Genomic DNA, 25,198 nt, shown 5'->3' on the forward strand with positions numbered 1-25,198 from the left:
CTTCCAGGCCTGGACGATCAAGACAGCGTGTATCCGACTCCCTGCTGTTCTCAGAGCCAGAAAAGCTAGCACCTGTGTTTATGCACTGCATGTAGTACACACTCATACACACACTCACGCACACACTTACTGATGGACTCTAGTTTCGCAGAGGCACCACGACTAAGCTGGATGACTCATTGGAGGGTCTTTCCTGTTTCCCTCGGCCTGATGACTGTATTCTGACATAACTATGAACATGACACACTTTCAGCACTTTCTAAACCGCAAGTTACTCATCTTCAGGGCTGCAGTGGGTCCGGAGCTACTTGAAAACACTGGGTGCCAATCCAGCCACACGTCACGATTTATTTACTTATTTAAAGCAAGGGGCAATTAAAGTAGTCTTTTGTTACTGTCAAACAATTTATTCAAAGAATTTGATCAATCGTTCTGACAAGCAGTTTAAAAGTATTTGGACACCCACCCCTTTCTTCTACATGTCGTTGATCAACATTCTATCCAAAATCCTGCGCATTACTGTAGAGTTAATATGGAGTACAGGCTGCTATAACAGTCTACACACTTATGGGAAAGCTTTGGAGCAAAGACTGCAGAGATTCAACTTTATCTGGCCCCAAGAGGTTTAGTATTAGCCCTGGCTCATGGTCTAAACTGGGATTTATCCCAAATGTCTAGTAGAAGGTTATGGTCAAGGCTCTGTGTGGGTCAGTCAAGTTCTTTATATTGTTTTTTTGGGCCACCACAAAGTCGGAAGCACTTTAATTAGAATGTTATTAAAATTCCCTACACTAGAGCCAAGAAGCTCAGTCCAAAACACCAAAACCAGTCCCAGTCCTAGTCGTGTCATCTGCCAAACTGCTTCAATGGCCACTCACCATCTTTCCATTGCTTCAATGTCTAATGGTGGTGTGGGTTACCCATGTATGCCATTGTGCTTGCTGATATTAGGTGTGCATTGTTGCTTGGCCATGTGACCACATTCTGAACTCATGATGAGCAGTTCTTGTGTCAGGGTTGCCTCCAGAAGCCGAGAGAAAGTGGGTGCTGCATTTACAGACAGACATTAAATACTTAATGACGCTACTAGCAGGGCATCATTGGCAAATTCACTTGCTGGTAAGCTCTTATATGTTTTAAATAAAGTTTTGTCTATGGAACTAGCATGGCTGTGTGTATAAATGCAATGAACTTATTATCAGCCTTGTATTTGAAGTTTGGCACTACGTCCACATGTTGCTATTTTAAACTGTTTATAACATCATACGCCAAACTGCTGCCCTGGTATTCAATAACAGGAGAGCTGTGACGCTGCTTAATGATGCAACTTCGCTCATTCGTGTTCGGTGTTGCAACTTGTGTTCCTGTTTGTAATGTGTTCATTCCACCAGCAGTAATCCTCTATGTTAGCCAAACCTGTTAGAACTGCCCTCTGCTGTCTCGTTCTGGATTGATTTATGGGCTTTTAGTTGCATAAACTGCACCGAGGGGGACTTTAGAAAAGTAGTGCATGTGAGGCCAGTGTGGACACAGACATCATCATCGCAGAGACCCTGTGGTGAGCCTCGGCGAGGTCCGAGCTCCGGTTCCACCTGACAAAACATGACAGAGTAAACCCAACTCTAACCCAAATATAAAGGAATGCTTTTGATTTTGGGATAAACATTTTATATATATCCAGCTAAAAACTAAGCTCAAATATAATTCCGATATTAATGCAGCCTGACGGGTGCGGTGCGAGCTGTTACTCCAAAAACCCAGTGCACATGAAATCTTTGTGTACTTTGACTATGACCAATTCTCTCAATTCTTTACTTACTTCCTCCCATTTTCACCCAATCCAGTCGTGCCCAGTTGGAGCATATCTCTCTTTCGTCACTGCTGCCACCCCCATGCCAATCGAAGAGGGCTAAGGCGCTCACACACCCCCTTAGACACGTGTGCAGCCACCGATTGCTTCTTTTCCCCAGGGTGCAGTATAGGCAGAAGCCTATATTTACATATAATACAGCCGGCCCACCATAAATTCTGCATCAGTGGAGTACAACGATGGATATGTTTTGACTTTATTTTTGGGACAACGATAGACAACCTGCTCATTTGTGTTAAATGTTTCTGACAGACACTAGGCTTTTCCCTGTGTTTAAAAACTGTAAATTCAAACAGCAGCCACCCCTTTAAGATTTGGGGTTTATTTTCTAACAGAAATCTTTCATGGAGAGGTAAAACATCACTTTAACACCGACGAACAACCCAAGCCTATTAAAAGTCTTTTCTAAATATAATGTTCTGCTCAGGCAGTTAATTATCCTTTTAATAGCGACAAAGGTGTGAAGCGCTATAAGTGTGGATAGACAATCCCTCATGGCATCACACAAACCAAGGGTGTGATTTTTTCACAACTGCAGATGAGGCAAGTGGAAAAAAGGAGTGTGACTTCTGTTTTTATCAAACTACATAACTACATAGGTCGAACAATACATATTTGGTGTCTGGGGTTTTGTTTTTAGCTTATAGATGCAAATTTGGGACCTCTATTAGTGTTACATACTGTTATTTATTAACATGGACCAACATTTGTTGCATATTCGGTTTTTTATCATTATCAGTAAATTATCTGCTATCATTTCACACAGGCGTCTGTTTCATGTAGGAAATGTGACTTTAGATCTTGAACTCCAGATCATTGTGGCAGGACCTTAAATGGGCAGTTCATGCTCAAAATCCCTCTAATTTGGCTGATTAAAGCATTATTTCTTGCTAAACTAGGCATATCTATGAAGCATAGTGAAGGGCAGTATGCAGTACAGTATGTCACTGCTTAACTGTCTCAGGCTTTTAAAAGCTTCTTTATTTAATTAAGCATTGAATTTATAACAGAATTAAGATATTTTAAAGTAGATTGACAAAGTAGAGGTATTTCATCTGACCCAAATTACACAAGTAAGTGAACATGAGAGTGTTTTACAAACAAGAAACTGTATGAAATGGCTTAACTTAAATGAAATGTTGTGGCTTAAATGTGAGGGAATGTTATGAGGGGATGTTATAAAAATACAATATACTGTGGGTTATTAGTTTAGTGTTGGCTTAGGCAATTATACTGTAAGACTATGTTGTATAATAAATGCAGAAATCTAGGCAACTCCAAAGGGTTCACAAACATTCCTTACCAGTGAAAGCCAACATTCAAACAAGCCCATATCCCCACCTAATGGTCACAAAATGTAAGACGTTCTTCACTTTGTTAGATTCCTGATCTGATCTGAGATCAGGAATGTTCTTACAATAAATTAAGTTTAATATTTTAATGTACTTTGAATCTAATCTGTTTAAATAAAACCAGTACAATTATGTGTTTTTGTAAAAATTAGCTCATCGACACACTCCAAAAAGTGTGAAACAGTGGCAATTTAACACAAGACATGTTCAAACAACACAGTGGGATATTCTACTAGCACACCAGCCCCATTGCTTAATTATGTATATCACAGAATGTTGTAGATAGTAAACAAGCCTACGTTTGACAGTGTTTGACAGTGACATCCTTCAGTTTTCACTCATGCCTGTGTAAATGCATGTGCAAATGGATTCACATGTACTAATAACTTACATCTGGCACATTGTAGTGATCACACCCACAAACCCTCTTCAGAAATAATGGTCAAGTGACTAAAAAACAAACCCGATGACACTGCTGAAGACAACTGTAGGAAAGTAAGGGAAAATATCGAGGCTCACTTACTTAGCAAGTTTCATTTCTATCTGCTGCCGGATCTCCTGCCGCTCCTGGTCACTTCGCACTGGGAAAATGTTCCTGTCCTCCAGTTCCTGCTTGCTGGGTCTGTTCCGCAGCTTTACGGCCAGCAGCTCCTTTCTTATCCGCCGTGGTAGTGTCCCTGCAACACACACACATGCACGAACACACACACTCATACAAATTAACTGATGGTGTCAGGTAACCGACCTGACCACCAGTGACCCAACGGTGCATTCAGAACCTCTGTGAGGAAGTGAGTCAATTTAAAAGACTCTTTCCTAATTAAGTATATTAAAATGATGAATTAATCATAAATGATTCACAATCCAGGCTGAGAGAAGTATGTGAACCCTTGTATGTATATCAGTGCTAAAACCTTATTTAGTAGCAACATACTGTATCTGGCAGAATCTAGGAGGCCAACAAACTTGCAAAATACATTTTATTACATTTTTTTCTTTGATTTGTGAAACAATTTAAATTACTCTGTGTAAAATGTTGTGTTATATAAATACATTTGTCCTGCCTATATAGTTGCAGATCCATTTTGGCATTCATTACATGAACAGACCTCTGCAAGTCACGCTAAAGCATTTTAGTTGGGTTAAGCTCTAAATTCCGATTTGGCCCCTCCAAAAAAAACAGTGGTTTCTTATTTAAGTAAAAAATACAAAAACAAAAAATACAAACTGCTCTGTTGGTAATGTACTCATGTTTTTTGCTTTATTTTCTATTTACATTTGTGGCATTTAGCAAACGCTTTTTACCCAAAGTGACTTACAAATATGACTAAATACAATTTGAGCTATTGAGGGTCAGGGGCCTTGCTCAGGGACCCAACAAATTTCAAATTCGGTTGTTGAAACACATCCTAGACATCCTTTACCAGAACTCCCAGGATATGGTGCTCAAGTGGGGCCGTGGTAAATTGTGGTAGTCCACTACCGCTGGGATCCAAGGTTCAAATACCTAGTAATACTATCAACCAGTCGGGCGTCAACATTCATACATGACTGGGGCATGGGGAATGTGGCCGAGGCCTCGCAGTGAATTGGCGTTCTGTCCGGGGTGTATTACTGCATTGCCCCCTATGATTCCCGGGGTTAAATACATGAAAATGAAATTAAATGTATCCTTGATGATTGCAAGCTGTCCATGATAAGATTCAGCTTAGCAGCCCCTAACAGTGACACTCACTCCACCATGCTTCACAGTTTGGATACATGGTTGGTCTGCAGTAGGAATAGTGTTTTGCATTTAAGCCAGAGAATGGTGGTCCCAGAAACACTGTGGTACATTTAGGTAGTCTTTGGCATACCGGACACATACAGCAATGCTTTTGGAAAGCAGGTCTTTTGCTGTGATGTTATTTTTATGAATGATTTTTAACTTTATCTTATAACGAACATGTAAATAGATATTTTTTGGGACAGGACACAGGACAAAATGTTCTGCTTTTGTGGAAAATTTTTATTAATGTGCACTGTTTTAAAAAATGTCTTTGTTTTGCAATGTTCTCTAAATTTATTCTGATCAGTGCATGGTTCAGATAGAGAGAGGATAAAAGCTCATGGGTTACAAAATCAGTGGGTTCAATGAAGATGTGAAGTACACTTCAAATGTGCTTGTGTATTATTAAAGTTCAGACTGCACTGTATGAATGACCCATTTAAAAAGCAATATTTTCTTGTATTTGTACTGTAACATTAGGATTTAATTTTTATCATCGCATTATTCAGGAATACACTGGACAGGACGGCAGCCAGCCATGTGCTCCCAGTCCCCTGGACAATGGACCAATCAATTGCAACCAAAACTCATACATAGCCAATCAATTTGTATGTAGATGGACAACCACCCGCTGGAGATTAGAACACTGGATCCCACTGCACCACCTGAGTGCCTACATTTATATATGCCACACATACAGACAAAACACAGGTGGAACATACCCGAGATGACGGATTCATTCCAGCTCTCCTGATCACTGTAGTATTCATCCAGGTCCATATTTTCCTTGTTCTCCTCCGCCTCCTTCTTGCTCTCCATCTCCCCACCCTGATGCTCGCTGTCCAGACTGGAGGTGCGAGACGTGTGTCCGTCTAATCGCCACTTCGGAGATGCACGTACCTCTTTGCCATGGAAACTGAATGTACACAAAGAAACGAACTCTTTTGAATGAAACTCCACTATTGAGACATATCCAGTCAACATGTTTAGATGCAGCTGTTTCTTACAATCAGTGAATCACTGGGTTCTTTATAAACAGATGTTTTATACTGGAGTTACGTAACTTGTGTACTGACATACAAGCCAGCCATCTGGCAGATATAATATTGTGATAATCACACCATACACACCGTAAAAGATTTGCAAACAATTAAAACAATTTTTCATGACCCTCATCGGAGAAACCTGGTAGCTTGCTAGCCACGCCTTACAAAATACAATAAAAATTCAGAAGGTTAGTAGGTTCATTTAACGGATTCTTATTTTGGTCAATTTTGCAGTAATCAAGCACTTGAGTAACGCAGCATATCTTATACGCTAGCCCACCACACCAAAGTTTCGAGTCTTGGATTTTCCACTGGCTTACTTGAATTTGCTGTGTTTAAGGGAGGGAAGTCAGGATGGGGTATAACCTCCTTCTATTAATGCATCAGCACAAGTGACTGAAGGGGACAGAGAGGGTCGTATGGTCCTCTGTACTTGCTTAGAGTCTCTGGCTGGAGTAAAGATGCCTCCATTGGCCTAACACAGGTCAGAGAAGTCCGAAGTCCTGTGCCAGGCTGCAGTCCTCCTCAGCCAGCATGGGTGTCGTGCAGCCGGCAGAGGTCGCACAGAGAAATTGCATTATTTTAATTACACCAATCCAAAAATACTGAAGAATAGATTTAAAGTTCAAAATAAAAAAACAAACACAACAGAGTTTAAGGTATAAATTAGAGGGGTTTCAGCCACACCCATTGCTAACAAGTCCCTGCAGATGCCTGAAACTGTGGATACACTTAAGAAAGAGATAACTACCAGAGCCGTGGTAGCCTAGTAGCTAAAGAACTGGACTAATAATGAAAAGGTTATTTGGTGATATTATCTGCTCTGACATTCTGTACACCGAACATCTAACCTGTCCTGCCGGTGTTTGGTGGCCAGTGCTCTGTGCAGTTCCTCAATGATGCAGGTATGTGGTAGAGGCAGATGCAGATGCATGTTCAAGTGTGGAGATCCAGTCGGGGTAGATATCCGGCCTCTCAGGGCATCTTTGGGGAGAGTGAAGTTTCTGGGAAGGGTAGCTGGAGCTGGTCTCATCTGATTGGGATGTGAACCTGAATTAGAGAGGAAGCTGCATTAAGCATTAAAGTTCCAGCAGCCATGGATAACTGTAATGTTAAATAATGACCAGGTCTGTAACGATGATGTGGTACTGACTGTCCAGGCTGCCCAGTCTGGGCAGAAGCTTTGCTGGTGCTTTAGGAGGAGGAGGAGTGTGCACTTCTCTTATCGGCGGCTCCGTTTTCATATCCTCTATGATCCGGACAGCTTCAGCAGGAGGAGTGCTGTCCTTGCTGGGGAGCTCAAAGGTAGAGTTCTCTTCATCCTCTGCTTCCTCTTCATCTTCCTCGTTGTGACTCTGCTCCTCTGCAGTCTCTGTGTATTCTGTAGCATCTTGTACTGCAAACAGAACCAAAGGCAAAATCTAAGGATCTTGTGAGGATCTTTTATGCCATCTAGTGGTGCAAGGAGAAGTTCTTCTTCCAAACAATAATTTGTATTTACAAACATGAATGTGATTAAACGCTTGCATTGAATATTCACATCTGATATACAGGGGTTGGACAAAATAACTGAAACACCTGGTTTTAGACCACAATAATTTATTAGTATGGTGTAGGGCCTGCCTCCTTTTGCGGCCAATACAGCGTCAATTCGTCTTGGAAATGACATATACAAGTCCTGCACAGTGGTCAGAGGGATTTTAAGCCATTCTTCTTGCAGGATAGTGGCCAGGTCACTACGTGATGCTGTTGGAGGAAAACGTTTCCTGACTCGCTTCTCCAAAACACCCCAAAGTGGCTCAATAATATTTAGATCTGGTGACTGTGCAGGCCATGGGAGATGTTCAACTTCACTTTCATGTTCATCAAACCAATCTTTCACCAGTCTTGCTGTGTGTATTGGTGCATTGTCATCCTGATACACGGCACCGCCATTGGATGCACATGGTCCTCCAGAATGGTTCGGTAGTCCTTGGCAGTGACGCGCCCATCTAGCACAAGTATTGGGCCAAGGGAATGCCATGATATGGCAGCCCAAACCATCACTGATCCACCCCCATGCTTCACTCTGGGCATGCAACAGTCTGGGTGGTACGCTTCTTTGGGGCTTCTCCACACCGTAACTCTCCCGGATGTGGGGAAAACAGTAAAGGTGGACTCATCAGAGAACAATACATGTTTCACATTGTCCACAGCCCAAGATTTGCGCTCCTTGCACCATTGAAACCGACGTTTGGCATTGGCACGAGTGACCAAAGGTTTGGCTATAGCAGCCCGGCCGTGTATATTGACCCTGTGGAGCTCCCGACGGACAGTTCTGGTGGAAACAGGAGAGTTGAGGTGCACATTTAATTCTGCCGTGATTTGGGCAGCCGTGGTTTTATGTTTTTTGGATACAATCCGGGTTAGCACCCGAACATCCCTTTCAGACAGCTTCCTCTTGCGTCCACAGTTAATCCTGTTGGATGTGGTTTGTCCTTCTTGGTGGTATGCTGACATTACCCTGGATACCGTGGCTCTTGATACATCACAAAGACTTGCTGTCTTGGTCACAGATGCGCCAGCAAGACGTGCACCAACAATTTGTCCTCTTTTGAACTCTGGTATGTCACCCATAATGTTGTGTGCATTGCAATATTTTGAGCAAAACTGTGCTCTTACCCTGCTAATTGAACCTTCACACTCTGCTCTTACTGGTGCAATGTGCAATTAATGAAGATTGGCCACCAGACTGGTCCAATTTAGCCATGAAACCTCCCACACTAAAATGACAGGTGTTTCAGTTATTTTGTCCAACCCCTGTATATTGTCAGTACAATAAAGTAACAATAAAGCACCTGTTATACACCGATCAGCCATAACATTAAAACCCCCTCACTGTCCATTTTATCAGCTCCACTTACCATATAGAAGCACTTTGCAGTTCTACAATTACTGACTGTAGTCCATCTGTTTCTCTAAATGCTTTGTTAGCCCCCTTTGATGCTGTTCTTCAATGGTCAGGACCCCCACAGGACCACCACAGAGCAGGTATTATTTAGGTGGTGGATCATTCTCAGCACTGCAGTGACACTGACATGGTGGTGGTGTGTTAGTGTGTGTTGTGCTGGCATGAGTGGATAAGACACAGCAGTGCTGCTGGAGTTTTTAAACACCTCACTGTCACTGCTGGACTGAGAATAGTCCACCAACCAAAAATACATCCAGCCAACAGCGCCCCGTGGGCAGCGTCCTGTGACCACTGATGAAGGTCTAGAAGATGATGACCAACTCAAACAGCAGCAATAGATGAGCGATCGTCTCTGACTTTACATCCACAAGGTGGACCAACTAGGTAGGAGTGTCGAATAGAGTGGACAGTGAGTGGACACGATATTTAAAAACTCCAGCAGCCCTGCTGTGTCTGATCCACTCATACCAGCACAACACACACTAACACACCACCACCATGTCAGTGTCCCTGCAGTGCTGAGAATGATCCACCACCTAAATAATACCTGCTCTGTGGTGGTCCTGATCATTGAAGAACAGGGTGAAAGCAGGCTATTGTAGAACTACAAAGTGCTTCTATATGGTAAGTCGAGCTAATAAAATGAACAGTGACGGTAGAAACAAGGAGGTGGTTTTAATGTATATTGTCAGTTCTTGTCTATAGTAGACTTGCCTGTGGATGGATTGTCCTCATCAGACCCCAGGTCCTCTGTGTTGCTGGCCAGCGGCGCCATGACCTCATTCTCTCTCTCCTCGCCGTCCGAATACTCCTGAGTCTGCATCTCTGGCTCCTCCGAGTCCCACCCACATGCCAGGCCAGATCCTAAAACACAGTAAAAGAGTGTCGTTTGTACCTCAATGGTTCAACCTGCATGTGAGCAATACATTTTTTTTGTATTTCTGTACCCAACAGGGGAATAAGTGATTGTCGAGTGACATATTAATTTATAAATATTAGGTTGGTACTTTTCTGTTACATGGCGGCTGCTCAAGGAGTTCAACAATTTTCCCGAGGTCACCACTTATGTATGATATTGAATTTCCTATTCACACAGTACTGTTAAGCAAAAACTGCTAGGACATGGAAGGTTGCCATTTCACTCTTTAAAGACCTCGTCACGACTCCCTCAATGGTTGTACATTGTGAAACAACATGGCCTCAGCTCTCTGTATGGCATGTGCTAGATCAGCAGGTAGTAATGGGCACAGTAATGCTGGCGCAGGAAGGAGAGTGACTTACCTGTGTCCGTCTCTGCTAGGCTCTTTCTCACCAATTCATCACGGCCCTGCCTTGCTGCTACTTTCCTCTCCAGCCCTGCAGAGGACATCACACCGGGTCACATAATACATGGCAATGGATACACATTAAATGGGGAGGTAAAACTTGAAACGAATAGTCAAACCAATTGCTTACATGGGGTGAAGGTGTGAAAGAAAGCCAGTTGCCTTCTTAGAACTATACCTTAACCCAAATAAACACCTCTGGTATGAACTGGAACGTCTATTATGAGCCAGGCTTTTTTATCCAACGTCAGTGCCAGGCCTCACAAATGCACTTTTGACTAAATAGGCACAAATTCTCAAAGACACACTCCCAAAGACTAATACCCATGATTCAGGCATTCAAAGTCCAACAAGCTCTTCACTTTCCAAATACATTTGGTCAACTAATTTACAACCCCAAATCAGAAAAGGTTGGGACAGTATGGAAAATGCAAATAAAATAAAAATGCAGTGTTCCTTACATTTACTTTGATGTTTATTTGATTGCAGACCATTTGAACTCAAGATATTTCACGTTTTATCTGCTCAACTTCATTTCATTTATTAATAAACATCCATTCCTGCATTTCAGGCCTGCAACACATTCCAAAAAATAGTTGGAACGGAGGCAATTTAGGGCTAGTAATGGGGTAAAAAAACTAAATAATGATGTGATTCCAAACAGGTGATGTCAACAGGTGATTGTAATCATGGTTTGGTACAAAAGCAGCATCCAGGAAAGGCTGAGTCTTTGATGAGCAAAGATGATCAGAGGATCATATATAAATATTTGAAATATTTCAAAACAATGTAGCTCAAAGAAAGATTGGAAGGGATTTGCATATTTCCCCCTATACAGTGCATATTATCATTAAACGATTCAAGGAATCTGGAGGAATTTCAGTGCATAAAGGCCAAGGGCGCAAGCTTAAGCTGAACATACGTGATCTTTGATCCCTCAGACGGCACTGCATCAAGAACGGCCACTCAACAATAGCTGATATAACCACATGGGCAAGAGATTACTTTGGCAAACCTTTGTCAAGCACTACAAACAGAGTTAGTAGAAGAGGGTACGGGTACTGGACTGGCCTGCCTGCAGTCCTGAACTGTCCCCAGTAGAGAATGTGTGGAGAAGTTTGAAATGAAAAATGCGACAACGACGACCCCGTACTGTTGCACATCTTAAGACGTGTTTGCAGGAAGAATAGGACAAAATAAAAGCTGAAACACTAAATCACTTGGTCTCCTCTGTGCCAAAACATCCTTTAAGTGTGGTGAAAAGAAATGGCAACATTACAAAGTGGTAAATGCTTTACTGTCCCAACTTTTTTTGGATTACGTTGCAGGTCTGAAATGCAGGAATGGCTGTTTATTAATAAATGAAATGAAGCTGACCAGATAAAACATGAAACATCTCAGGTTCATCCTGTCTGCAATCAAATAAAAGTCAAAGCAAATGTAAGAAACTCTGTGTTTTTTTTATATTTGCATTATCCATGCTGTCCCAACTTTTTCTGATTTGGGGTTGTACATTTTTGTCACCTGCAGCCCTCACCTGTGGAGCCTGGTTTTAATTTCTCATTTTTCTTTTTCCTCCACTTCCAGGGTTTGAAGATGCGTCCCAGGCTCGCCAGCTTGCTGTTGCGCCGGATGGGAGGAGTTCGGACCCCCGTCACTAAGCAACCGGAATGAAGTGTTCTAGGCTGCTCCATAACATCTAGAAAACAGAGGAAGAGGAAAACATCCAGGCCGTTTAGACTCGGTATTAACATCTCGGCTGACCCGATTACAATGGACAGCATTGTGAAAGTCTGCAAGCGCTGTAAAGGCCTGGTTGAGCGAGAGGCTTGTCGTTCACAGTGCTGACCACGTCCGCTTAGGTCATAATCGGGGTTTAGGAATTTTTTTGGGGTTAACCTGGCACACATTCCTATTTACTCTGTTAAAAGGCATCATATTTTTCCAACTTTATAAACATACAATTAGAATCGATGTGAATTTTAAAGGGAAAAAGAGAAAATCACACTGACAGCCTATTGACTACTTTGGTCCCAGGTCAGACCAAATTGATGAAAATAGGGCTTCATACTTAAAGGCTTGTCAGCTTGAACTGTGTCTCCTATAAAAGAAAAAAACATGGTAAGTGGAGAACAGCATTTCAGAAGCAGGCGATAATTGAATCCCAGGATCCACCAGTGAATAAGATAAATATTCTCTAGCAGGGAGGATCACAAATGGGTCGTCTCCCTACGGCGACAGATTTGTTGTAGTTAACCATTCTACAAGAGTAATTTTATAAAATTACAGCATCTCTACATCAAAGCCCACTTGCAGGAAATCATTTGATTTATCCTGGTCTGGGTCGCGATGGGTCCGTAAGACCCTGGACAGGACGGCAATCCATCACAGAGCTTCGGCCACGTCTGTGTAGACGCCCAGCCACCCAACAGCAATGCTAAGATTCAAACCCACATCTCAGTGTTGGTGAGCTAGTGTAATAGGGCGCTGCACCACCCGAGCGCTACAGAAATAAAGATCCAGGTGGAAAACAGATGTGAACTGTCTAGCCATTCAAAGACAGGCTGCAACTTGGAGACTGGAGCTCTTGTTGCACTATTGTCTCAAAATTTGTCTCACATTGGCAGCAACAGTTGTATTTTTGTTTAATTCATATTTAACAACACTAAATAAAATAATTCCAATTTATACAGAGCTTGGGTGGCACAGCCGTGTAGTGTGGAGTGTTCAAATAAAGAATTTGTATAGATTTATAGAGGACACTTAAATAAATAACAGTGACGGTGATAGCCTATCAATCGGAAGAATGGTTCAAATCCAGGCTCTGCTGTGCAACTACTGTTGGACCCTTGAACAAGACCCCTAGCCCTGTCTGCTACACTGGCTGACCCTGCGCTCTGACCTCAGCTTCCAAACAAGCTGGGATATGCAGAAAAAGAATTTTATTGTACTGTACACCTGTATATGTATTTTTGACAAATAAAGTAGGGATGTAATGATGCACCACAAGACAGTTAAAAATCGATTCACATGTCAATCAATAGTCACTTTAAACAGCAGAAGACACTGGCGCTATTCACCTCACCTGGTTGACGTCACTACAGGGTTGCCAGGTTCGGAATTTTCCAGCCAAATTTATTTATGTGAGGATATTTTATTTCCATTATTAATTTATTTATTTAATGTGGGATTTATTTCATATCAAATTTTTTTTACACAAAAAGGGAAATGTGCAGCATTGTTTTGCATAGTTTGTACCTATCTTAGAGGGCATTCATTATTTAGATAAATAAAAGATAAGCACAAATACAGTATCTTATTGTATTTTGTTAAAGACAAATAATAAAAGGAAACTTTCTCATAATTTGTCTTCGATTAAATTTTGTTTAAAAAACTCAGGAAAAAATTGCATCGTGAACCCAGTATCGTGAATCGCATCGCATCGTGGGTAGAGTGTATCGTTACATCCCTAAAATAAGGCATTCTACATTCTTCTTTATAATTTCACCAGATTTCAGCGATCGTGTCTCGACTCTTCTTGTTTTTCAGAGAAATTGGGCCAATTCACTTTGCAATGCAGAACAAACACACAGAGCTGCACATTGTTTTAGCCTCACATGACCTCAGATGAGACACTTCATGTCTGAAGAATTGCTAACCAGCTACTTCCAGCAGTGATTACAAAACTGATCTGGTAAAAGTGTACGAAGTTGGTTGCTTTCTCCCGTGTTAGCCCAAGGAACCCACTGGGCAGTGGTTTTGTTGTTGTTGCAGTTGTTTTAAACCCTCCGATCTGGTCGGTTCTCTAAAAAACATTGTGAATTGTATATGTAAATGTTTATAATTGTGAAAATATGTTATATAAATCTTCATAATCTTGGGATTTTTTTGTGGCAAGATCTTGTAAATTCTTAAAATTGAGAGTGGCAGCACTGCTCCGGCTAAAGGCTCGACAGGTCTTGATCACAGAAGCAGACAGCTCGTGACACATTGGAACTTTTAAGTCAGAGGCAAGATGGAGCTGACTGAGTGAGCAGCACCACGGGACCCGAGTTAAGTGGAGAGGACTGAGTCGGGGGGGGGGTGGGGGTGAGTTTGAGCTCTAGGAGGAGAGGCAGTTCAGACAGAAATAGGTTTTTCTCCCACGCAGTCTGCCTGAGCCACAAAGCTGACGCTTCAGCAACACAGCAGATGAGCTGTGGGCTGAATCAAGAGCCGCCACTTCTATCTCTGTCTCTGGCACACAGGGAAAAACAACACCTGCTCACATCTAATAAAAAAGCACATAAACAGGGAGTGTATTAGGGAAAGTGCATGGCTGTCGTCCTCATGCATCGGGGCAGAATTTCGTGGTCTCATGTCACACCTTATTAATGTTAATTGGTACCATTCAGTGGTGCCATCACAGGTTATCTAGTAGTATTAATTTAGTTGTAAAAGAAGCTATAGTTAGTGTAGTTTTATTCAAATCACATCAATTTGAGAACTTGTGGTATGGCACCAACTGACATTTTACGCCAGCTAACTACACAAAGTAGCACAATTAGCCATCATAAAACACACATCTGGATCATGCAGTAATGGATCAGGATGCCCTGTGTAGCGCATTCATGGCACAGTGGGCTTGCTTGTTAAGACCTCTAAGCATTCTTTAATATTTGGAAAGGACCTACTCAAGTGATGTTTCCATTCAACAAAGCTGGCAGTAATGAAGTCTGGGTGTGTCTGGTCTTACTGAAGCTAATTATCTACTGAATCTGGGTAATTAAAAAGCCAATTTCTTTTTCTTGGTCAGAGGCGGGGGGAATGGCAGGGGGAGGTTTACTGGGCAAAAGGTAGGAAACACCCAGGACAGGTTGCCAGTATATCACAGGGCAACCACACACACACACACACACACACACATACCTAGGGTGATTTTAGTAGATCTGATGTCTTTGGACTGTGGGAGGAAACCGGAGCTCCCGGAGGAAACCCACGCAGACACGGGGAGAACATGCAAACTACACACAGAAAGGACCCAAACCGGCTCCACCTGGGAATCGAACCCAGGACATTCTAGCTGTCAGGTGACAGTGCTAACCACCAAGCCCCCCTGTGCCACCCTGTAATGGTTGTACTGATATTAAATTAGGTTATAGTTATTGTTATTACTTGGTATTACTAGGGCAAGCTGTAACCTAGTGATTAAGATACTGGACTAGTAATCAGACGGTCACTGGTTCAAGCCCCACCACTGCCAGGTTGCTGCTGTTGGGCCCTTGCAATTGCTCAGACTGTATACTGTACCTGTAATGTAAGTCGCTCTGGATAAAGGCGTCTGCTAAATGCCAAAAATGTAAAAGTTCTGGCACTGTAATCTAATTTATGTTAGATCTGTCATCATTTAAAAGGCACTTTAATCTAAACCAAATTACAGCATTATTATGCTTTCCTGTGTAATACATTTTAATGTCAATATTTGTCTATGGAAGCAATGGGCGTGAGTAAAATAGCCAAACCAATTCATTATAAACCCACTGCAAGTGGTCTTAAAATAATACGCTGTATTAAAACCTGAGAAAATCTGTCCATGATCGTGATGGCGATCTACTCCAAAACCAAGGATATTTAAATAGAGTCAACCCCTCCTCCACATACATTAGGCCACACAGTCTTTTTTTTCTAATGCTACGACTGTGGAGCCTGTAATATATTGTGCATGTCAATATAATTTAAAATGTCACCTCCAGAATGCTAGAATTTCCCCGAGCCAATCGTTGGAGACCACGTGCAGTTGTTTTGCAGTACAGACTGATTTAATGTACATTACTTCACACTTGTTTTTCCTAATAGAGGCCGACACGCTTGAACCTCAGCAATTAGAAACATGTGACTCAAGGCCATGGTAGGCTTGGTTCTAGCAAAAATCCAGGTCAAGCCTTTTAGCTGCGGCAGCCCGGGTCAGGGTGGCGTTACCATAGCAACCTCTCCGGATGCTGCAGAAAAAGCCCCTCGACGGCAGAAGCATGAGTGCTGGAGTAAAACGGGGGAAGGGGGGGAGGGGTCAGGATTGCTGGGTGGACTGAGAGGTTGTTGCCACGCAGAGTGACAAGAAAGCCCGTCGCAGCCAATCAGAAGCCAGGGAGTCGGGCGCACCTCTATTTTTAATTTGTGCATGGTCAGGGATGCTTTTTGCTAAGATGTATGCAAGATCAAGTGTTGTAGTACAGGTTTTAAAGACTAATGCCAGAAGATAACAGAAAATTAAAAGTATTGTGATTATTTCTGGCAGCTTATTAGAATTGTTTAAACATGCACACATTTAAAATACCAACTTAAATACTCATAATAATTCATACTAATTTTCATAGGTCAGTCTGGCCCGTTTCACACTGGCATGGTAGATAGCATGGATGCTAATAGATGAAAAGATCTCTTTTTATCTCATTTTCCCTTTATAGATTGGACATTTGATGTTTTTCTCTTTCACCCAGACATAAACGACTTCAATGTTCCTCTATTTGACTTCTAAATTGTGCTTTATTCAGAAACAACACTGCCACTATTGTGCCACTGTGATTTTGTGACTGATGACGTGACATGGTGTTGTGTTCTCAGATCTGTTTAAAGAATCTCATCGTAAATCTGACACCGAGTACACATGAAATCACATAGTGTGTCATAAAATCTCATATAATGTGAGAAGAACTAATGCTAAATGACCGTTAAAATCACACAGGGTAAACCCGGCTTAACAAACAGTACACTGTTCGGCATTCACAGGAACCAGTTCCCATTCCTTTTAGAAACCTTGTCCAATATCCGTAAGTAAGTTTGTAAAATCACTGTTATGGTTCGACTCGAATCTTGTGAGACTGGTGGTAACCTGTCAATAACTTTCATGACCTGTCCAGATATTTCTACTAAGACTACAGTGTAGTGCATATTAACTGTACTACATCCCCTAAGTTGGGATAGTAAAATGCAAATAAAAACAGAAAGTTGTATTTATGAATAGGCTTTTATTAGTATTTATTAATAATAACAAACAAAAGAGATAAGTAATGTTTAACCTCATCAACTTATGTTACGTTTTGTTAAAAAAAAAAAACATTGCTACCTAATTTGATCCCTGCAGTAAAAGGTGTTGTGTGATGTTGCATTAAATGCTGAAAGTAGCAGTTATAAGATGGTAAATTGTGACCATAGACAGATTCACATAGTCAGCAACAACAATCTAATATGCAGTAGCATTCAAACAATGCATTATTGGTACTTGTTAAGATAAGGGCGTGCAATGTATGCCAACACAATCTTCCCCACACAATTACCCCAAAGACTCAAATGGAAGATGCAGAACTCAAGCCCAGGTTCTCCCTAATTTCGAACAACACAATTTCCAATGAAAACCAATACTTGTACCAATATCCACTTGTTCTTTATGTAATGTTTTCCTCACATCTTAATATTTCTCCACTGTTGGTGTTTTTACGGCTTGTAGGGGCGGCACGGTGGCTCAGTGGGTAGCACTGTCACCTCACAGCAAGAAGGTCCTGGGTTTGATACCCAGGTAGGGCGGTCCGGGTCCTTTCTGTGTGGAGTTTGCATGTTCTCCCCATGTCTGCGTGGGTTTCCTCCGGGAGCTCCGGTTTCCTCCCACAGTCCAAAGACACGCAGGTGAGGAGAATTGGAGATACTAAATTGTCCATGACTGTGTTTGGCATTTGATGGAACAGGGTTTGATTCATTTATGATTAAGTTCAATCAGGGCCGGCGCTAGGGGGGGGGCTGAGGGGGGCATTGCCCCCCCAAATTGTGTCTTTGCCCCCCCAAGCACAATGCAAGCAACGGCTATTTTTAAAATTATCTCTGAACCAATCACAAAAATGCATTTTGTTTTACAGTGTGAAGATATTTCCTTGCTTATTCCTGATTGGCTCTTTGAGTCATATAAAAACCGGCAGACAGTTCAGTTCGGCAGTATATGTTCTGTTAGTGTGAGCGAGAGGCAGGTATACTGGTAAACACCTTTTTTTTTACAGAATTAGTATTCTTTTGTTTTCTTTATATTTTAATTTCCCAATAATATAAATATTCTCACTCATTCCTATTTCCACGTTTGAATATTCTCAGTCTGTGTGTAGGTACATTTGTCAGCTTTGACTTAAATTTGTATTAAAGCCTTTCAAGAAATAGAGTTGTTCTATTAGTAATGACAATTTAATTAAGGGGGCGTATTAAAATGAAATACAATTAGATAATCTTTTTTCTCCATTTACATAATCAACATGTATTTTTTAATCATTGGGTTTTAAGTTTAAGTTCGAAAACATGCATTTTTATTTCTTTACCTCATACATCACTTTAAGCCAGTATCAATAGCTTGGCTGTCATCATTCATGCACAAATCAAGCCTTGAATATATTTCTGGCTTCAAAAACATGACTATCAACATGCCCCCTCATTAGGTTTTACTGCCCCCCCCCCCCAAGCAAAGCAGTCCAGAACCGGGGCTGAGTTCAATTATGGAGTCGAAGTAAATGAAACATAACACTGTGCGGAATACCATAAATTATATAATAGTCCAAAATAATCATTAAAGCAAAACAAGTTCATACAGACAGAGGAAAGCAAACATACATCCACTATATTTATACAGTGAGAATTAAAACATATAGAGTCATTTAGAAGAAACGCAGCACACTCACGAGTCATTAGCGTTCCGCTCCGAAAAGCCAGAAAATGAACCCCAAAATAATTCCAAGTAAAAGTACTTTAAGTTAGTCTCTATTGAACAAACGTGCTGAGTCTTTTTAATCTTCCTTTAATATTCTTTAACAGGAGAATCATAACTTGCTCTCCAGCCTGACAGGCAAAACGCGACTCCTAGTGATGGATGATTCGGTCACAAGTCGGTTCGTTTATGAACGACTCTCTACACAGAGTCGATTCGCAATGACAAATGAATCAACTAACCAAGTGTTTAAAAAATGCCTCACGTCTTGTTGGGTCTATTCAACAATGGTTTTCTGCATAACTCATAATTCTAAACATAATGCTCATACTTTAATAGCAAAAGTGAAAAATATGTGAGCATCTGGGCTCTCACACAGCTTGCATTCATTCAATAAATATCTGTTCATTTCAAACATAAAGCTGAAAAGTCAGTAAATGTAGTTCTACCCAAGTGTGTTCATTATCACTGAAAAAGAACTGCAAAGATTAAACAAAGAGCACAATGAGCAAAGCTAAAGGAGGTGAACGCCATGTGTGAAATAAAAACACCTGCAAAAATCTCTTGAATGAGAACTATCTCTTTGTGTGTTCACTAAGAATAAACCTGATCAAAGAGTTTAAATGTTAAGATCTTTGCATCTGGAACAGTATTTTATGGACAGATGAGATTTTTGGCAGAAATGCAAAGCATTTTTGTAGGAAAAAAGGCTTTCCACAACAATGCCAAAACCACATCCCAGCTGTGCAGCATGATGCAAGAAGACAATGGCTCAAACACAAGTAAATCAACAACAGAATGATTTTTTAAAAGGAAAAATGTGGTTTGGTCTTAAAGACATGACCTTAAAGAGGGCTGTCCTTAAAGAAATCCTAAAATCTCCTAAAATGCCTCCCAACTATTGTAAAATCATGTTGCTATACGGCAAAAAGTATGTGAACACACCTCCTACTTCTTGAGTTCAAGTGTTCTAGCCACACCCGCACTAAAACTGTTGGGAAAAGCTATTTATAGTCTGTTATAGCTACAAAAGAACGGGTAAGATATCAATGTCCATTTCCTTTTGCCCATATAGTCTATTTTACCCAGTAGAATAGTCACATTAAACCTGTGCACTCTTACCAAGTCTAGCTCCGAACATCTACTCAAGCTCAAATGTGTAAAATGTAGCCTTACTTCATACAATTCTTGAACACAGATACCACCAATGCTGCTTTTTTTAACTGAGAACCTATTTGTGTTGACCCCTGAGCTAAGTGCAAGAAATCCTCATTTGTGGCATTTATGTAAAAAGGTTTTTAATGTAATTCGCTCTTCAGTACAGTCGTATGATTATTAAAAAAGAGTGGGAACAGATATAAACTGTTGATTTGGTTTGTCAACATTTGCCTTATCACATTAGCTTAAGTGGGCTGGTTAACAAACTGGTCCGTGTTGTAACAGTGATTAGCTGTGGATCGATTTGTGTACGTTTTTCATTTGGCATTCTGCATGGCTCTACATGCATAATTGCTATGTAACTTGATCTTCGCTAACACCGCTACACTTTGACACATACATTAACTGAATATTTACAGTGACAGCAATCAATGCTGCATTTGAAATGGAATGCTTAGTGGTTTTAAGGCAGTAAAGTCGTGTTACTGACAGTACAGAGAGGTATCAAATGTGTTTAAGCTAAATGAATTGAAAGGCTGATATTGTCTCTTGAGACGAGTCTGAAGAACAACGATGAATGACAGGCTATATTCAGTACAAGGGTTTCATATACAGAAATGAATACAATTACAGAGAAGGCCCTGAATAGAAGGGTCGAGAGAACAAACTATGCAGCTGTGCTACACAACAAGTCTTAAAGCCCACCTGAACATAACAGCATCATTTTTATACAGTAACAGTGTTTTAAAAACAGAACAGCTTCTACATTTATGACATTTAATTAAGGATGTTTTTAACCAAAGCAACTTACTATTGTGTCTGAATACAATGCAGGAAATTAAAGGTTAAGCTCCTTGGTTAGATGCCCAACAACGACACCGAAAAGTAAAAGATATAAAAATGAAAAGAATGAATTCCACTTGCATCAGAAACTGGAAATGAAGTCATCTCTCCATGAGCTGAAACTGAGGCGCAGTTGAGTTATGCAGCAGGATAATGATATAAAATAAAACAAATATTCCTTAAGTGTGTGTGCTTGTTATTACGACTATTTATGTAATACCCATTAATAAACTGCTAGTTTAAGTAAATAGGTTTTTATATTTGTTGGTCAGTAATATAAACTTTAATTACGTCTATGGTAATTACTCATATGTAACAGATGAAGTACATACATACACTGTATTGTCAAAAGTACGTGGACACTGTCGCTCAGGTGGCGCAGCGGTAAAATACGCTAGCATACCAGCATTTAATGGATTTTGAATACATCGTATCGAATCTCAGCTCTGCCATCCGGCTGGGCTGGGCGGCTGTATGAACAACGTTTGGCTGTTGTTCATCCAGGGAGGGCTCCTCATAACTCCTCATAACTGATGCAATTACGACCTCTGCTGGCTGATTGATGGCGTCTGCACAGAGTAGAGGAATAATGCTGATCAGGGTGTGGCTCTCCGTGCACAAAGCTGATCTGCATATGAACTCGCCTCGTGCAGGTGAAAAGATGCAGTCGGCTACTGCACACGTGTCAGAGGGTGCATGTGTCAGTTCGCCCTCCACAGTCCTGGCGGAGGTCAGCACCAGTAGAGAGGAAGCATGCTGCAATTGGGTAAAAAAATTGGATGCGCTAAAAAAATCGAGAGAAAATGCATTAAAAAAGTATGTGGACACCACAAGCTTACTGAAAGTCCCATTTCAAAACTGTAAGCATTAATATGCAATTTTAACCTTTTTGGGGATTTTGTGGGAATTCTGTGCCTATTTATTATTAAAAAGGGCATTTTTTGATGTTAGGCACTGATTTTCAATGGACGAGAATGTCTGGACTCATTGGGTTAAAGAAACTGCATTTTTCAAAATGTTATATCACTGATTTTATACACCTGTTAGCAATGGGTGTACCTGACAGACCTTATTTTAATAACTATTTAGGTCCATATACAGTTCTTTTGGCCGTAATGTGTATTATTTTTGCTGTTGTTGCTAAAATGGCGTGGGTTTGCTCTTAAACTCATGTGTTGACCCCTGAGCTAAGAGCACAGAGTGATTTTTGGGAGGCAAAAGTACTGCAGTGCTGCATTACAGCAAAGCTAAGAGCTGATGCACATTAGGGAGATTACATAACAAAGCTTCAATGCCATTTCAGCAAGAGGTCATTAAAGTATGCCCAGGCATGTCCAATAGTTTAAATGCCATTTAATGATTAATATAATGTCGTACATAGAAGATTCAAAATTCACTTCAAAATGCACGCTAGCTTTAAGACTTTCACATTTGCACAACTACAGGAAAATTAGACCTTACAGACCTCACAGACACACACCCATACACACCCAGGGACTAATCCAATGAGAATTAACTTAACATCTTGGCCTGATTGCTTCATCAAGATTTATCTGCGTATGTGAAAGAAACCTAGACTCATTTGGATTTACCCTTTATCCAAACAATAGCTTTTTAAAGTTACAAAGAAGTATGAGAACCACCAGCCAAATACCTCTGGAAGAAGGCTAGAAAACGGTTTGAAAGCATGAAAACATAAAGAAAATTTAGTGCTGATCTACTCTCCCAAGAAGTGAGACTCCTACAAAAGCATAGTATCATATACACTGATCAGCCATAACATTAAAACCACCTCCTTGTTTCTACACTCACTGTCCATTTTATCAGCTCCACTTACCTTATAGAAGCACTTTGTAGTTCTACAATTACTGACTGTAGTCTATCTATTTTTCTACATACTTTTTTAGCCTGCTTTCACCCTGTTCTTCAATGGTCAGGACCCCCACAGGACCACCACAGAGTAGGTATTATTTAGGTGGTGGATGATTCTCAGCACTGTAGTGACACTGACATGGTGGTGGTGTGTTAGTGTGTGTTGTGCTGGTATGAGTGGATTAGACACAGCAGTGCTGCTGGAGTTTTAAAATATCGTGTCCATTCACTGTCCACTCTATTAGACACTCCTACCTAGTTGGATGTAAAGTCAGAGACGATCGCTCATCTATTGCTGCTGTTTGAGTTGGTCATCTAGACCTTCATCAGTGGTCACAGGACGCTGCCTACGGGGAGCTGTTGGCTGGATATTTTTGGTTGGTGGACTATTCTCAGTCCAGCAGTGACAGTGAGGTGTTTAAAAACTCCATCAGCGGTGCTGTGTCTGATCCACTCATACCAGCACAACGCACACAAACATCTTGAGTCAAAGTCAAAAAGATTCAGAAGGTCTTTTATTCCTATCTATTTCTACCTGTTTTTATTTTGTGTTTTATTTTGTCCATCTTTCTTGTGTCGTCTTATCCTCTGTGGCAGCAGCTGTTATTGGGTGGCAGCCGTCTAGTCTAATTACAGCTGGATGAAAAGAAGAGGCACGTCTACCCTCAGCATAAAAAACAACCTTTATTTTATAGCCCTGGCATTTTAACTGGCTAATGAAAAATCTCATCCAGTTTTTATAATTACAGTCTGTGCAAAAAAAACAAGACCAACACAGAATATGAAATAAATATCTTGCTATTTAAAATAATGGGTCGTCCACATAGCTTTACTAATTGCTTTATCTTGATCAGGGTTGCAGTGGGTTCGGCGACATCCTGAAACACTGGGTGCAAGGCTGGAAGGCACGATTATTGAGATTATTGTTGGGAAAGAAGGGATCCCAAAAACATTATGTAGGGCCCTCAAAAGGCAAGAGCCATCCTACTTCCAGAGGTAAAACCTGGTAGTTAGTACTGAAAAAAAGAAAGATCTTCTCTGTCCTTGTGTGGTCAACAGCTTCATTGAATTAAATTAAATCAGTGCAACACTAACTTTAAAAAATGACTTGTTGCCACTGAGCTGCTTAGTTTGACCCATTATACTGCCAGTGACTGTCTGGAGTTTGGATAGCTGTTTACTTGATTGTATGAACCTGTCAACATCACTTTTGTCGGCCGCTCAGGTGGCGCAGCGGTAAAAACGCACGCTGGAACCAGAGCTGGGATCTCGAATACATCGTATCGAATCTCAGCTCTGCCTGCTGGCTAAGGCTGAGCGGCCACATGAACAACGATTGGCCTGTTGTTCAGATAGGGGTGGGATTAAGCCGGATGGGGACTCTCTCTCAGACTAGTGCGATTACGACCTCTGCTGGCTGATTGATGGCACCTGCACAGAGATGAGAAAAGAGTGCTCTCAGGGTGTGTCTCTCCATACACAACGCTGAGCTGCACTGCACTCGTCAAAGTGCAGGTGATAAGATGCATACGGCATGCTGCCCACGTGTCAGAGGGGGTGTAGGTTAGCTTCGTTCTCCTCAATCAGAGCAGGGATTGGCATTGGTGGACGCGCTAAATAAAAAGGGGGAGAAAATGCATAAAGAAAATATTAAAAAAAAAAAAAAAAAAACATCACTTTTGTCACAAGTTAATATGCAAGAAATTAAACAAGGTCAAGTCTAATGGTTTGTAAACAAGCTCCTAGTTTTCTGGGACGGTACTGGCTGAGAGTGACTTCATAGCTGGCGTGCTGATGTCTGTGGCTCATAAATCAGCAACGTCTCTACATCGTACACAGAAATACGAAGTCAGCCACTGGAGGCTGAGACGTTCACACTCACTACAAGGTGCATATTCAGCTTTACAATCCGTCCTGTCAGCATGACTAAGTACAGTCATTTCAGAGAAATGTTGCATTGTTAACCCGGCGTGTAGAGGAGAGCAAAATCAGGGCGCAGATGGCGAGGGACACAGCAAAACGCTCAGCGGTCAACGTTTCAGCAGGGATTTCAAAACGGCAATGGGATAAAGGGCAGGAGACTGGAGTTAGATATTAGGAACGGCAAAAATTACTACCATGAAAACTAATCAAGTACAACCCACCCACTCACTCACTTAACCGCTTTTCCAATCAAGGGTGGCAGGGGGTTGCTGGAGCCTATACCAGCTTTTCAATGGCTCAAGTACAACCCAAAATAATGAATATCTGGCCAATAATACATTATCTGGCCAGTATAGTATGTTGACCCCGCACCTA

General features: G+C 41.2%; 1 protein-coding gene across 2 annotated transcripts in view; it reads right to left on the bottom strand.

Moving 5' to 3' along the window:
* The window catches only part of phactr3b (phosphatase and actin regulator 3b), a 40,069-nt gene extending 21,006 nt beyond the window's left edge, over nt 1-19,063 (bottom strand). The window contains exons 1-8 of one of the 2 annotated variants that reach the window (XM_062986544.1): nt 19,002-19,030; nt 11,849-12,010; nt 10,268-10,342; nt 9,701-9,850; nt 7,190-7,432; nt 6,888-7,086; nt 5,713-5,906; nt 3,746-3,899 (exon numbers count right to left, since the gene is read on the bottom strand). In XM_062986544.1, coding sequence (XP_062842614.1) covers nt 3,746-3,899; nt 5,713-5,906; nt 6,888-7,086; nt 7,190-7,432; nt 9,701-9,850; nt 10,268-10,342; nt 11,849-12,010; nt 19,002-19,008 — 1,184 coding nt within the window. In that variant the 5' untranslated portion in view covers nt 19,009-19,030. Of the gene's footprint in view, nt 1-3,745; nt 3,900-5,712; nt 5,907-6,887; nt 7,087-7,189; nt 7,433-9,700; nt 9,851-10,267; nt 10,343-11,848; nt 12,011-19,001 lie in introns of both variants that reach the window. The other variant, XM_062986545.1, reaches the window with a different exon arrangement.
* Nucleotides 19,064-25,198: the final 6,135 nt, after the last annotated feature.

The sequence above is a fragment of the Trichomycterus rosablanca genome, chromosome 24, assembly GCF_030014385.1.
Source record: "Trichomycterus rosablanca isolate fTriRos1 chromosome 24, fTriRos1.hap1, whole genome shotgun sequence".
NCBI classification, from domain to species: domain Eukaryota; kingdom Metazoa; phylum Chordata; class Actinopteri; order Siluriformes; family Trichomycteridae; genus Trichomycterus; species Trichomycterus rosablanca.